General features: G+C 39.1%; 1 protein-coding gene across 3 annotated transcripts in view; it reads right to left on the bottom strand.

Annotated features, from left to right (window-relative positions):
- Positions 1–16902, bottom strand: part of FSIP1 (fibrous sheath interacting protein 1) — a 170126-nt gene that overhangs the window by 134781 nt on the left and 18443 nt on the right. For all 3 annotated transcript variants that reach the window (XM_014847335.3, XM_044765178.2, XM_070503614.1), the window contains exon 5: positions 16613–16706. In XM_014847335.3, the coding sequence (XP_014702821.2) occupies positions 16613–16706 (94 nt within the window). The remainder of the gene's footprint in view (positions 1–16612; positions 16707–16902) is intronic.

The following is a 16902-nucleotide window of genomic DNA, read 5'->3' as shown; positions in this document are numbered from 1 at the left end:
TACAGCCTAGAACAAAGGCCGCATAGCTCAGCCTTGAGTTTAAAACACAACAGTTTTGAAAGTCAGGCATTCAGATGAAGGCGCTTAACTCCTTGAGGGAAAAAAAAAGCATTTTCAGAATTCCAAAACTCCCCCTTTAGAAAGCTCTTTCTTACAGATTAAAAAAAAAAAATCTAGTCCGTGAAAATCTGAAGAACAACAGGATAATAGCATCAGAGTATCTCCTCACAAGATAACCTATTTAGTACAAAAGGAAAAACAGTAACTCTGCAGTGGGGAAACGTGGCAGATACCACCTTAACAAGTGATCAAAGTCAACGCCCCCGGTAAGGGGATAATCAACATCCTGCGCTTCCTGATCTGATCCACTGAGAAGAACACAGTATTACGTCAATGGGATTCCTGCCAAAAATGGACAACATGAACCTAATCGTGTGGAAACATAAAGAAACCCAAACTGAGGAAAAGTCTACAAAATAACAGGGCTATAGCCTTCAAAAATGCCAATGTCATAAACACAAAGAATGACCAAAGAGACGTGACAACTAAATGCAATACATCATCTGGGACTTTCTTTTGTTATAAAGGATTTTGGTGAGACAGTTGGCAAAATATGAGTAAAGTCTATAGATTAGATAATAGTGTCACATCAATGTTAATTCCTGATTTGCGTGTGTGTGTGCGTGCGTGTGTGCAAGCGCATGGAGAGAGAGAGACAGAGGGGAGATATATGTATATAAAGACAGAAAAAGAAAAGGAGAATGTGGTAAAATATTAACACTTGGAGAATTTGAGTAAAGGGTATTTGAGAATTCTTCGTGCTTTTCTTAAGACTTTAAGTCTGAAATTATATCAAAATAAAAAGTTAATAGGAAAAATTTTTAATTCTAATTTTAATCCTCACAACAAACATTTATCTGGGAAAAAAAAAACCCATCTCACTTCAGAGATCAAGAGCCAGAGCATGAAGGACTGAACACAATTTTTAATAAGAGTCCTGGAAGAGGAGGACCACAGGATGTGGGTTGTTTCCTGCCACCTAGGGAAGAGATTAAAGCCCATCCCAGACTATAGGGGAGGACCTAGAAGAGCATCTGAGGGGATGAGTTTAGAGTAGATACAAGTGACACAAGTGTGAGGCTGCTCTCTGGCACACATCCCATTGGAGGTGAAATCCTAGAATCGGATAGAGATCCTCAAAGAGAACCCAGAGCAGTGGACTCTGCCTCACTGCACACCTAGAACTCTGGCAGGAGACTCCATACACAGTGCTCCACACCTACCCATGACAGATGCAAAGCAGCAATGGCAGTGTGGCATGTTTAGAGGGAGATGGGGCCTGAAATTTGCTCGCTCTCTCTCTCTCTCACACACACCACACAATTCCCATGGCTGGCCTGCGGCATGGAGGAGATCCAGAAGTTCTCAGTTGCCCCTGTAAACTAGAAGAAGCTCTCCCCCCACCCCACATCATATGCCAACCAAAAATGTACATATTCAAACATCCTGTACAATTGAGAATCACTCTATCAGACTACAAAGAAAATTTCAATAAATTCAAAATATCAACACAATGACACAATATCATAAATTTCTATATTAGCTTTTAAAATATAGTGCTCATAAAAAGTTCTGGAGGGGGCCAGTCCCATGGCCTAGTGGTTAAGTTTGGCATGCTCCACTTCAGCAGCCCAGGTTTGTGGGTTCAGATCTTGGGTGCAGACCTACACCACTCATCAGCCATGTTGTGGTGGTAACCCACATATAAAATAGAGGAAGACTGGCACAGATGTTAGCTCAGGGCTAATCTTCCTCAGCAAAAAATTTTTTTAAAAAAATTCTGGAGAATAAGGGCAAGGCACTATCATTTTCTAATTAACTATTAGATCAGTGAGAAATAAGAATACAATAACAACTTGTAGAGAATAATGATGACACCACATATTAGAGAAGGTAGTACAGAGGTAAAGCTATTTTCAGAAACAAATTCATAGCAATGATGCTTTTTATCATATTGTTATGGACTGAACTGTCTCCCTCCAAAATTCCTATGTTGAAGCCCTAACCCCCAATGTCGCTGTATTCGAACACAGGGCCTTGAAGGAGGTAATTAAAGTGAAATGAGGTCACTGGGTGGGGTCCTAATCTGATAGAATTGGTGTCCTTATACGAAGAGGAAGAGACACCAGAGATATCTTGATCCCCTCCCTCCTTCCCTCTCTGCCCAGAGAAAAGGTCATGTGAAGACCCAGGGAGAAGATGGCCATCTGCAAGCCAGAAAGAGGGACCTCACCAAAAAATGAATTTCCCAGCACCCTGATCTTGGACTGCTAACCTCCAAAACTGTGAGAAAATAAATTTCTGCTGTTTAAGCCACTTGGTCTGTGGCATTTTTTTATGGCAGCTCTAGCAGACACATATTTTAAGAGAAAATAAAATGAGCTTAACTAATTTAGCTGAAGAAGTTAGAGAAAACAAAAACAAAAGAAGTTCAAAAAAAGAAATAATAAAGATAAGAGCTAGAATTTAGCAAAGAAATTCAAAACTGGTTCTTGTGAGGTATAAAAAGAAAAATCTGCAAGTATAATTTTAAAAAGAGAAACACTAGTTGTAATTAAGATAGCATGGTATTGGTGAAAGAACAGAAACATAGATCACTGGGACAGAATAGAGGGTGCGGAAATAGACCCACGAAAATATAGTCAACTGATCTTTAACAAAAAAGCAAGAGCAATTCAATGGAGAGAGGATAATGCCTTCAACAAATGGTGCTGGAACAACTGGATGTCCATAGGCAAGACTTTAAAAAAAGAACCTAGACACACCTAGACACACACAAAAATCTGAAAAGATATTCAACATTATTTGTCATTAGGGAAACGCAAATGCAAATTAAAACAATGAAATACCACTATATACTTATTAGAATGGCTAAAACCCAAAAGACTGACAATACCAATTGCTAGCAAGGATGGAGAGCAACAGGAACTCTCATTCTTTGCTGGTGGGAATGCAAAATGGTACAGCAATTTGGAAGACAGGCAGTTTCTTACAAAGTTAAAGTCTTACCATAGGATTCAGCAATCCTGCTCCTAGACATTTACCTAAATAAATTGAAAATTTATGGCCACAAAAAAAGCCTGCAGACAAATGTTTAAAGCAGATTTATAATTGCCAAAAACTAGAAGCAATCAAGATATCTTTCAATAGATGAAGGTATAAATAAACTGTGGTACATCCATAGAAGGAAACGTTATTCAGTGACAAAAAGAAATCAGCTATCAAGCCACAAAAAGACACAGACAAATCATAAACACATACTGCTAAGTGAAAGAACCTAATTTGAAAAGGCTACTTATTCCAATCAGACAACATTCTGGAAAAAGTAAACTAGAGAGATGGTAAAAAGATCAGTGGCGGCTAGGGGTTTGGGGGAGGGGAGAGGGTTGAATGAGAATTCACACACAGGAGATTTTTTTAGGGTGGTAAAACTATTCTGTATGATTCTGTAATGGTGGTTACATGACGCTATGCATTTTTAAAAACCTATAACTTCACAGCACAAAGAGTGCACGTTAACGTATGAAAATTTTCAAAAATTATTTAGGATGTCATAGAATCCCAGGATGGAATGCAGAATGTGACAAAACAATCTAAATGTATCACAAATGTCTGAAACCATCTCACTGAAGGGGGTGGAGGAAAAAGGTGCTCACCTTAAGTAACTTTGGAAATGAATAGAGTCTGCGTGACTAATGGCACCAGAAACCGCACATGAGCACTGTACTCCGGTTCAGCTGTTTGCTCCAGGGGTACAGGATAACAACTGTGATAACACTATACATGTACAGTGGAAGCCAACAATTAAGTAAACGGACGGCTGATGGTGAGAGCCAGGCTTCTCGCTGTTGGAGTGGAGGTTGCAGATAGGCAAGGGGAAAAAGCAAGAATGATCCATGTGGTAACAAAGTCAGAGAGATCAATATGAACTCATGGTTAGCTTAATAAAAATACAGATGATGACAAAGAAACATTTATAGATATGTATATAACAGTTTAGTATACACACAAATATTTCCTCTCTGAGAGGGCCTAGAGTCAACAACTCCCCAGTAACAACCAAATCTAGTAGTCAGATCTTGGTTTCTATTATCATTCCTCAATCAGAGGAACCACAGCTCCTTGGAGAAATGGCTTATTCTAGGACTCAGGTAAGAAATACATGAGTCTGAGCATCTTGTTATGCTAGAAAGTAAGCACATGTTCAACAACAACAATAAAACAAAACTCAAAGGAGATACGTCGAAGGGACATGGGAGTCAACTGAGAGATCTCCCACTGGCCAAAGTTGGCAAATTTTGAGCAACAAAATAAAGTGGTATTGGATTATAACCCAAAGTATAAAACAAATATTCATGAGTCTATATTGATATAAATGATTGAATAAATAAATAAATGGGGAGAATAAATAAATCTCCCATGCAGAATAATTCAAAATAATTTATGCAAATAGTGTGCCTTCAAGGAGGTGAAGCATAACTCCCCACTCCTTCAGTACGGGCTTCACACAGTAACTTCCTTCCAAAGACGACAGTATAGACAGGGGGAAAAATACAGAAATTTTAAAGTGGAGAAATCTGACAAACACTTCCTCAGCAAGGTGACAGTGATGATTCATGTTGATAGTATGATGTGACGTAATGGATGTGGCACTTTAACTCTGTGGTTTTCCTCCCAAGAACATACAACCCTAGTCTAATCATGAGAAAAACATGAATAAATCAAAATTGCAAGAAATTCTACAAAATGCCTGACCAGTACTCCTTAAAACTGCAAAGGTCACCAAAACAAGGAAAGTCTGAGAAAGTGCATAGCCCAGAGTAGCCAAAGGGGACATGAGGACTAAATGTAATGTGGTTCCTAGATGGGTTCCTGGACAGAAAGAGGACATTAGGTAAAAATTAGAAGTCTGAATAAAGTATGGACTTTAGTTAATAATAATGCATCAATATTGCTTCATTAATAGTAAAAAATGTACCACATTAATGTTAATAATAGAGGAAACTCATTGCATGTATATGGGAAATCTCTGTACTATCTTCATAATTTTTCTGTAAATCTAAAATTGTGCTAAAATAACAACTTAAAAAAAAAAACTGCTAGATTTAAAAGAGAGAAAGAAAGGGGCCAGCCCAGTGGCATTGTTAAGTTCACACAGTTCACTTTGGTGGCTTGGGGTTCATGGGTTCAGATCCTGGGTGTGAACTTACACCACTTGTCAGCCATTGACAAGTATGGCAGTGTCCCACATACAAAACAGAAGACGATTAGCACAGATGTTAGCTCAGTGACAATCTTCCTCAAGGAAAAAGAGGAAGATTGGCAATAGATGTTAGCTCAGGGCCAATCCTCCTCACCAAAAAAGAAAAAAGAGAGAGAGAAGAAAAACATGAAAAAAATTAGAAATAAGAAATGGGACATATAAATAATAAGGAGAATTATTATTTTAAAATACTATATGAAATTTTATTAGTAAAATTTTAAAGATTTTATTTTTTTCCCTTTTCTCTCCAAAGCCCCCCAGTACATAGCTGTATATTCTTGGTTGTGGGTCCTTCTAGTTGCAGCATGTGGGACGCTTCCTCAGCATGGCCTGATGAGAGGTGCCATGTCTGCACCAGGGATCTGAACCAGCGAAACCCTGGGCCCCCACAGCAAAGTGGGCGAACTTAACCACCCGGCCACAGGGCCGGCCCCATAGTAAAATTTTAAATCTCAGTGAAATGGATTCTTTAAAATCTCAGTGACATGGATATATTGCCAAAATTGACTCCAGAAGACTAGTAAACTGAAATACAATAGTAAATATGAAAGAAGCTGAGAAGAGTCAAAGAATTGCCTCCAAGAAATTATTTGAACCAGATGGTTTTTCCAGTGAAATCTTTCAAATTTTTAGGGAACAGATAATCCTCACGTTACATAAACTGTTTCAAAGCATAGAAATAAATAACAGCCAGCCCCATTCATTTTATGAAGTTAACATAGCCCAACAAAGCATACACACACACATACACCCCCAATCCCACCTCTACTCCCAATACCACAACACAGATGCACACGGGCACACACAGTCACATGAACACACACAGAGTTAATCTCACTTATAAACATAGATGCAAAAATTCTGAATAAATACAGCCATTCAAATACGATACTAAATGAAAGGAATAATTCTCCACAACCAAGAAATATTGACCCAGGTATATAAGACTCATTTAGTATTTAAATCTAGCAATTTTAAAACATTAGTTTGGGGGCTGGCCCTGTGGCCGAGTGGTTAAGTTCGCGTGCTCCGCTTCAGCGGCCCAGGGTTTCGCTGGTTCGGATCCTGGGCGCAGACATGGCACCACTCTTCAGGCCACGCTGAGGCAGCGTCCCATGTGCCACAACTAGAAGGACCCACAACTGAAATACACAACTATGTACTCGGCGGTGGGGGGCGCTGGGGAAGGAAAAGTAGGAACAAAAAAAGAAGATTGGCAACAGTTGTTAGCTCTGGTGCCAATCTTTTAAAAAAAAAAATTAGTTTGTCAAGAAAGAAAAACTTTATGATAATTTAAATAGACAATTGAAATACATTCAATAAATTTCAATACTAAGTCCTTATAAAGTTCTCAGAATAGGAGTAGTTATTGAAAAGGACACAAAAATTAACATTATTTCCAGGTGATCAAAGACTAACAAGACTCAAAGCAAACAACCAAAGATATTTAGAATAAGGTGATTTAATTATCACTGAGGACCAGAGGAGAGCAATGTCCCGACTCGAGCAGTCAGACAGAGAGAGGGCAAATGCTACCTTCCTCCACCTTTCAGTTTTATTCAGGCCCTCAACAGATTAGACGATGCCCACCCACATTGGGGAGGGTATGCACTCCCACTCAGTCTACCAATTCAAATGTTACTCTCTTCCAGAAACACCCTCTTAGATACACTCAGAAATAATCTTAACTGGACATCTGGGTATCCTGTGATCCAGTCAAGTTGACACATAAAATTAACCATCACAAAGACTAAATGGATGATGAAACCATTAACCAAGATAGAGAAAACATACAAAAGGAGGAGTAACTTTCAATGATGAGAAGTGTAAAAATTAATAAACAGAAACTTCATTTAAAATTAAATGGGAGGCCAGAATGGGGAGCTCTCACGCCCTACTATGATTGCAGAGCCCAACGCGAAGAAGAAAGACCACTTTTTCTTGCCCAGCAACAGTTCAGCCAATGAGAGACTGTCACGACTCAGTGACTGAAAAGCCACTCCACTATGAATCCCTTGTCTCCTCCAATGGACTCTGTTTACAACAGCTCTCCCAATTTTCTCTTCCTCTCTGTAAAAGAGTTTCTCCTCTGCTTGTTAAGGGGGACTTGCACATGGCTCACCATGGTTGCAGATCCTGAATTGCAATTCTTTGCTAATCCCAAATAAACCCATTTTTGCTGGAGAAATAACTGGCTGTCTATTTGCTGAAGGCCAACAGAAGTAGAGGGGCAAGGGGAAGGAGAATCAGCGAGGACAATGAATCCAATAAAAACATTGCTATTCTACGAGTGGTCAACTGTGTCAAGTGCTACAGAGATGTCAAGTAGGATAAAAATTGGAAGTATGTCACTGGATTTAGAATTTAGGAGGACCACTGATAGCATAGTTTCTATAGTGTGATAGGAAAAAACACACACCATTAAGTTGAGAAGTAAATAGGAGTTGACCTGGTAGCACCAGTAGGGGTGTGGACTATTCTTTCAAGAAGTCTGACCTTCAAGCAAAAGAGGGAACTGAGTGGTACCTGTTTGGGAGTAGCGTGAAGAACTGAGGGAAGAAGTTTTATTTGATGTTTGGTTGGTTTGATGGCTCTCTCATTCTGTTTTAGGACGAGAAGATTTAAACATGATAAGCTAAAGGGAAGGAGCCAGAGGGGAAGAGAGAAACTGAAGCTCTAGGGAGAGAGAGAACGACTGATGGATCAGGAGCCAGGGGCAGAGTGAAAGGGATGGGATGTTATTGACTTTGGCCTTGGAGAAGAAGAGCACTTTTCCTCCACCTAGGGAAGGAGGAAGGGGAATGGAGGAGCACAGTCAGAGTACAATTTAGAGACAGAAAGAAAGAACGGGGAAGGGATTCCCACCCAGCTGATCCATTTTCTCTTGACAGTAAGACTGCTGGACTGAAGGACTTGCAGAAGAGGATAGGAGGTTAAGCACACAACAACCATTTGGAATAGCCACTCTGGAGAATGCAAAAGAAATTGCTAAACAATACTGAGAATCCAAACAGAGATTAAAGACCAAAAATCCTTAGCTGTACCAGTCAGCAGAGTTATATGATTTTCTTCCTCAGTCCTCTGCCAATCAGAGCAGAGACTATCAGATTTTCCTGGAATCTTTAATCTTAATATCCAAGAGCAGAAGTATCACATTCCTGAATTTCACAGAAAAGTACTTCGAAAGAAGTACTCATAAATTTTGAGAAGCCTGATTGATTAAGATGTCACTGTTTTGTGCTTTATGCACTTATAATTTTGGAGCTGGAGACACAAGAGGCAAATGTGACAAAGGGAAAAAAGAATAATCTCTATCAAAAATCCCGAAAACAAAAGATCCTATCACTAGATGGATCTGTCTCAGAGAGTACTGAATTCTATCTCTATCCATCAGATAAATGCTGAAAACTAAGGGAAAACTGGTATGGCAAAGAGTTTTGATTTTCACACTTCTCTAGAAAAACTTAAAAGTAATCCCTCAAAAATGGAGTGGGATAGGGGCTGGCCCCGTGGCTGAGTGGTTGGGTTCGCGCGCTCCGCTGCAGGCGGCCCAGTGTTTCGTTAGTTCAAATCCTGGGCGCAGACATGGCACTGCTCATCAGACCACGCTGAGGCAGCGTCCCACATGCCACAACTAGAAGAACCCACAACGAAGAATACACAACTATGTACCGGGGGACTTTGGGGAGAAAAAGGAAAAAATAAAATCTTTAAAAAAAAAAAAATGGAGTGGGATAGACTTTTAAAATATTTCTGAGATCTCTAGTAAGTATAATATTGTATACTTCAAAACCTCAGGAATTAAAACTTGAGGTTATTATCTCTGAATTATAAAGTCAAAATGTGGCAAAAATGAATTTAATGTGGTTTTTATCTTTCTCTTAGAGTCAAGGCCTCATTTATATCTAGTAGCTATAAATGAAACTACATACACTACTCGATGACAAGTATCTTTTCTGGTTTTTTTCCTTGCTGTTGGTTATCTGTGAAGTTAGAAGGGGACTAGGTATTTTGTGTTTGGGAACCTGGAAAACAGGCTGGAAATTGCCATTCTGCCACCAGTCCAAAGTCCTTCAAGTTACTCTTAAGAGGTTAATCAAAAGACTGGGAGAGATAAGGAAGAATACTCAGCCTAAGAATTTCCCTTTTTTTAAAGAAAAAAGAAGAAGAAACATAGAAAGTAGGTTTGGGTATGTCTCAGATGTGTGTTTAAAGTTCAAGTCCAAATAAATCTGGCTCTAAATTCAAGTCTTTTAAAGTATATATTTTAACTAGATGCTGCCACCTACTGGACAATTTACAAGGGTTTGCGCTTTCCTGAGAACAAAGAAAAAAATCATGGAGGGAAATAGGGCAAAAGTTTATGTTTTCATAATGAACCTTACAGGAATATTTTACTTTAAAACTTATGGCAATATATAGGCTGATCAAAATAATTTTTTATATTTTTAACTAAGAGTGGTAGCGAAGTTCAGTGAATACCATGGGAAAGAAACCAATCTCAGAATGGAACAGAGATAAGCACTTTCACACCATTCCACAACATGCGGCTACGTTGTAACAGTAGGAATACGACACTTTCAAAACTCAGTGCTATGTGGTCACATTGGCCTCTTGCATTTCTAGTCATTTCTTTCATATATGCAGTGAAAAGACCTGCTAACAATATCTTTCTTAAACTGAAGACTCCAAAAGTTTCCTCTTTTGGAATAAGGTAATAATTATGTTATGTAAAATGTAAAAAAAAAAAAAAAAATTGTAATTAGGCTAATAATGTAGTCTAAAGTAAATATTCTTTTTTGTTTTTAAGATTTTTAAAAATCAAATAAATGTGACTGCTAAATACATGCCAGAGATGTAAAGAGCCAGCAGAAAATTTCATTAAAGAATTCACCTTCTTATAAAAGACCAGTCATTAAATAAGCAAATCTAATTAAATCTGAAGAACCAGGAATACAATAACATCATCTCTTCACTTTGGTGGACGGGTCAAGTGTGGGCTAATCAAGACAGACGGTAGCAAGAGCGTAGGGAAAGAGACATTCTGTTCATCTTATCGTGTCTTTTATTCCCATTTCCTTTTACATCAACTCTACTTTTGCATCTTATCTGCTTTGTGCACAACAAACACTGCCAAAACACAATAATTGACTAATAATTCAAAATCTAAAAACTGAAACTCTAACATGATAATGTTTAAAGCAATGATTCTCTCTGAAGATAGCTTTCAAGCCCCTGGTCGCTCTAGTCTTCAGCTCATTAAGTCCAACTGATTTCCACGGTAGAAAATTTGCACTCTAACATTACTGTAAACGTCTACAGGGTCTGCACAAGTCACGTGGCTCCAGAGAAACAACTGTGAGCTCTAGAGGTTTAAGCCAAATATACACGCCACAAGCTTTAAAAATTAAATGTTTTTGATAGTTCTGAGTAGATTTCGAAGAAAGGGAAACTGAAAACAAAAGTCACACCCCCCAGGGCCAAAAGTTCACTTGGTAGTGAACTCTGTGACAGAAAAGGTTAATGTCAAAAGACCACCATGGATTCCTTTACAGAGCAGCCTGTTTTAAAGTCCTTGCTCCAGAGTCAACCACAAGCAGGTGTGGCCTCTTAGAAATGGCGCATCCACTAGAGAAATCAGCATTTAGCCCAGCTTTCTAAGATACAGACGCTGAGGTACTGTCACATTCGGCATCGCATTCCTGATACTGCCCATGTTTTTTATTTGGAATAAGAGATGTAGTCTCAGTTCTACGAAAGTGTAGAATTTCTGACAGACAAGAAAGAAAGATTATCTTCATACAATAGTCTTTAGACATTTAAGTTAGTAAAAAAGCATTTTATAAGCTATAGGTTTGGAGGTGCTTTGCAGTCTTTTTTCATACATAATGCAGTCATTGATAAACAATTCTGAGAGAGAAAAAAAGGCTTGAGAAAAACATGTTATTCCAAAACACTTTTGAAAAAGACAACAATATACCTGCCCTAATAAAATGTGTTACAAAGCTACAATAATCACAACAGTACAATACTAACATCAGCACAAACAGAAATACTAACGCAATAGAACAGAAAATTTGGAAATGGACCCAATTAGTGCATGCTAAAGTTAACATTTCAAATGAGTGGGGAAATAATGGATCATTCAATGAAAGGTCTTGAGATAACTAGCTACCAAATTGGGGGAAAAAACCTAAATCAACTCTCTACCTCATATATGACATCAAAATAAATTCCAAGTAGATTGACATTGAAAATTATTTCATAAAATAATAACTGTACTAAAGGAAAACACAGGCACATTTTTATATTATCTTAAATTGGAAAAGGCCTTTTTAGGCAGAGTAACAATTAATGATAGCATAAATGACTAACAACTAAATAAAAAACATTAACTTTGTTAGGGCAAGAAATACCATAAAACCAAAGAAAAATAAGTTATAAAAAATGGTTTTGATATTTATAACAAATAATTAGTATCTTTAATATGTAAAGGAGTCCTTCAAATCAATAAAAAGGAACATCTCACTTTATAAAAGAACAAGTGATTCACCAAATGGCTAAACAAAAGAATAAATATTCAATCTCCCTGACTATCAGAGAGATACAAATTACTGTGATTCTATTCTAAATAAATAAAGCTTTAAAATACTTACAAAATCCATTGTTGTGGGTATAAGAAAACAACATTCAGCTACGATGTTGGTGGGAATCTAAACTGGTACAACCTTTCAATAAGTCCATATGGATAAAAATCTTTAAAAAGTCCAACCCCTTTGACTAAGTTATTTCTCTTATAGGAATTTATTCAAAGGTGTATTAGTTTCCTGTAGCTGATGTCACAAATTAACACAAACCTAGTTGCTTAAAACAATAGAGATTTATTCTCCCACAGTTCCGAAGGCCAGAAGTCCAAAACCAAGGTGTCAGTGGGGCCCCTCCCTCCAGGGGCTCCAGATGAGATTCCATCCCTTGGCTCTCCCAGTTCCTGGCGGCTGTCAGCATTCCTTGTCTCAAGGCCACATCACGTCAAATCTCTGCCTCCGTCTCCACATTGCCATCTCCTCTTCCGTGTGCCTCTTCTCTCTCTGCCTCTCGCTTATAAGGATACTTACGACGGCATTTGGGGCCCACCTCCATATTCCAGGATAATCTCTTCATCTTAAGATCCTTAACTTAAGCATACCTACAAAGACCTTTTGTCCAAATAAGGTGACATTCACAGCTCCTAGGAATGTGATGCAGATCTCTTTTGGGGGCCTTTTGTTGGCCTACCACAGAAGGTAATAATAGAATAATTGCCTAAGGATGTTATTGCAGCATTATGTATAATTGAAAAACAAAAGAAATAATCAAAATGTTTAATAGCGGGGTATTAAACAAATGATGGCACATCCACACAGTGAACTAATATACAGTGATTAAAAATAATGCTGATGCGGATCATTCCAGTTTTCCATGGTTACACTAAAAAATCACCCAAAATTTAGTGGCATATAGTAACAATTATTGCAGGCAAGATCTACTGATAGCTACTAAAATTAGTGGGCAAAATTTTGAGGAGAAACAGGATATTTGCATAGTCTTAAGGTATCTCCCCCAAGATATTTATTAATTGCAAAAGGAAAAATAGTAACTTTGGAGTAGAGAAAGCTGGCAGACACCACCTTCACCAAGTTTTCAAGGTTAACACCACCAGTAATAAGATATATCAACATCGGGTACCCTGGGTGTGGCTGACTCAGAGCACATAACTTCCAGAGTATTCTTGCCAAAAATGTATACCCTCCATCTAATCAAGAGAGAACATCAGACAAACTGAAATTGAAGGATATTTTACAAAATAACTGACCAGTGCTCTCCAAACATGTCAAGATCATGAAAGACAAGGAAAGACTGAGGAACTGTCACAAATTGGAGGAGACTCAGGAGACATGACAACTAAATGCAATTTGGGATCCTGGATTGAATACTAGAAAATAAAAATGATGTTAGTGGAAAAATTGGTGACATGTTAAGAGGGTCTGTAGTTTAATAGTACTGTAAAATATTTATTTCTTAGTTTCGATCATTGTACTTTGGTTATACAAGATGCTAACATTAGAGGAAGCTGGGTAAAGAGTATATAGGAACTCTGTGTTATTTTGCAACTTTTCTGTAATTTTAAAATTATTTCAAGGGGCCGCCTCCATGGCCGAGTGGTTAAGTTCGTGCACTCCGCTGCGGCGGCCCAGGGTTCGGATCCTGGGCGCAGACATGGCACTGCTCATCAGGCCACGTTGAGGCGGCGTACCACATCCCACAACTAGAAGGACGTGCAACTAAGACATACAACTGTGTACGGGGGCGGGCGGGGGGGTTGGGGAGATAAAGCAGAAAAAAAATTTTTTTTAAAAATTATTTCAAAATAAAAAGTAAAAACCAAAACTTAATTGGCATAAAACAGTGACCATTTTACTATGCTCATGATTCTGTGGGTAATTTTAGGGACACGGCAGAAATAGTTGGTCTCTGCTCCACCATGAATGGGGCCTCAGTTGGTGCGGCTGCATTTGGTTGGAGATGTCTGCCGCAGCTCAACTGGGGCCACACGTCTAGCCTTGGCTATTCTCCACATGATGTTGGCTAGGAATGAGATGTCCGAGGTTGCTCCTTCATTCACATCTCTGGTGCTGCGCTGAGACAGCTGGAACAGTTGGTGCAATCTTTCTGAGGGCTGTTGCAACAAATGACTATGGAATGGACGGCTGAAAACAACAGAAATTTATTCTCTCACAGTTCTGAAAGCTAGACACCTGAACTCAAGGTGTCAGCAGGGCCATGCTCCCTCTGAAGTCTCTAGGGAAGAATCTTTCCTTGCCTCTTCCCAGTTTCTGGTGGCTTCCAGCAACCCTGGGCGTTCCTTGGCTTGTGGCTACATCACTCTACTCTCTGCCTCTAACTTCACATAACTTCCTCCCTATGTCATTGTGTCTCTGTCTCTCCACGTGTCTTCTTTCTCACAAGGACACCAAACTTTGGATTGAGGGCCCACCCTAATCCAGTATGACTTCATCTTAACATTACATCTGCAAAGATCCTATTTCCAAAAAAGGTCATATTCTAAGGTTCCAGGTGGACATGAATTTTGGTGGGACACTACTGAACTCACTACAGGCAGGAACCGGCCAGCATCACTCTCTCCTGTGCAGCCTCTCCATAAGGCTTGGTTGGACTTTCTCACAGCATGGCAGCTTCAGAGTAGTCTGACCTCTTACATGGTGGCCAGCTTTCCTCTGAGTGAGGCTTCCAAGAAGAGAAGCAGAAACTGCTTAATGGCTAGATCTGGAACTAGTGTAGTATCATTTCTGCTGTGATATTTTGGTCAAAGTAGTTGTAGGCCAGCCCAGACTGAAAATATAGGGAGAAATAGACTCCATCTAAATAAGAAGTGGAATGAACATACATAGAGGGAAGGAATTGATGGCAGCCATCATGGAAAAAAGCTCCCACACAGATCTATTCTTACCAACAACTACAGGTGCTCATGAGATACAAATTAGTGAAAAATAGGTTACAAAACACCAGACATGTAATTTGATCCCATTTTTATTTTTCATTTTTTGGTGAGGAAGATTGGCCCCGAGCCAACATCTGTTGCCAATCTTCCTCTTTTTTGCTTGAGGAAGACTGTCGCTGAGCTAACATCTGTGCCAATCTTCCTCTGTTTTATGTGGGATGCTGCCACAGTGTGGCTTGACGAGTAGTGCTAGGTCCATGCCCAGGATCTGAACCTGCAAACCCTGGGCTGCCAAAGCGGAGCATGCAAACTTAACCACTACACCACTGGCCCGGCCCCCCACTTTTATTTTTAAAAATATATATATGAGGCCAGGCCCAGTGGCCTAGTGGTTCAGCATGATCCCTACATCCATATACATATGGATATTTGTACTAAAAATGTCTCAAAAGATAAAGAGTAAACAAAAATATTAACAGTGATTATATCTGCAAGTTGACAATGTAGGTGACTGTAATTTTTTTCTTCTCATCTACCAATATTCTCTAATGTAGATTATACATGGGTTACTTCTGTAACAACATAGAAGAAGTAGAAAGTAAATAATCTATGATTTTAACAGGCAAATTTTTTTTGATGTTTCAATTAGGATATATAAATAGTATGGTAAATTTCAATAAGGCCAATCTAGATAAAGATCTATCACATAGAAACTCAGGAAGAGTCATTTTTTTAAAAGGTCCTTAGTCATAGAAAGGGCAACCCAGATGGGGCACCACCTTCCTGAGGAGAAATATTTGATGCATTCTGAACCCAAATCCCTCAGGCCCACGCAGCTGCTGAGCTCTCAATGCTGGGTCCAGAAAGGAACGAACCCAAGGGAATTTCATCCACATCAAAGCTCATGCTAAACAGTTGGAGTAGCCTGAATCAAGTTCTTGGGGGTCTACAATGTTAGACATTCACTTTGTAAAAGAAAAATGAAACCCAAGATTCTCAGAGAAATCAGAGGCCCCTGGTTAGAGTCAGCCTAAAGCCCCAGCAGTACAGATGACCACTTCCATTACCTTAAAGGATTTCAGAAGTGTCCCGCCAAAACATGCCAACTGCCTCCCAATCCATAAAATTTTCACTGCTATGTAAGTAGGTTAAAGGTTACACGACTCCATAATACTTGAAGAAGAAGAAGAGGGGGAAGAAGAAGGAGAAGAAGGAGGAGAAAGAGGAGGAGGGAGGAGGAGGGAAGAAGTGGGAGAGAAGGAGGAAGAGGAGGGGACAAGAGGGAGAAAGCGGGGAGAAGGGGAAGAAGAACCATAAACACACATACACACAAGGCGGGGGAGGAGAAACATACAAGCAGGATTAATTGGCTGGTCTCAAAAGCAGGACTGTGGGAGAACAGGAATAGGACAAGTCAGTAACGGATTTTTATGAACAAGGTTGCAGAGGCCTGAGTGAGACACCTCATGGGAGGATTCTAGGCGGTTAGGGGACCATCTTCATAAACTGGGTGTCTAGAGGCATCTAAGAGGCACACAGAAGTAAAGGCAAAGACACGCTTTGTCTATTTCCTGATTTTTCCCTGCTGCGGAGCAGTTACAAACCGTAGAAGACTGTGAAACAACCTAAATTGAGGGTGTTCCAAATCATCCTACCGAATGTGATCATTTCCCCTAAAGAAGAGGTAAACTCACAGAGAAACAGAAAAAACAACTGAATTGGGAATTTTACTTTAATCCAAAGAGTCTATGACTCTGAGATAAAAATAAAGATGACTAAGTTTTACTCACCAACAGTTTTTTCGGATCCAGCAGTCAAAGCTAGAAACTTTTTTGTATTTTCCATCTCCTCATTAATTTGCAAATCTTCACTGTTTTTTGCAAACTAACAAGAGAGAAATAAAAGTTTAAACATGGGAAAAGAAGGCAACTATACTCACCGATATTTTTTTAAATTCCAGCATGGTTTCCAATTGTGTACATACAAACAAGAAGGCTCAGGTCATTTCTATTCGTTTAATTAGGAAAATTTGTTCATGTTTCCTGTTCCTGCAAATTTCCGTCAATGAGTATTCCCAGAT

This window comes from Equus asinus, chromosome 2 (assembly GCF_041296235.1).
Source record: "Equus asinus isolate D_3611 breed Donkey chromosome 2, EquAss-T2T_v2, whole genome shotgun sequence".
NCBI lineage: Eukaryota > Metazoa > Chordata > Mammalia > Perissodactyla > Equidae > Equus > Equus asinus.
This window is presented reverse-complemented; position numbering and strand designations above follow the sequence as displayed.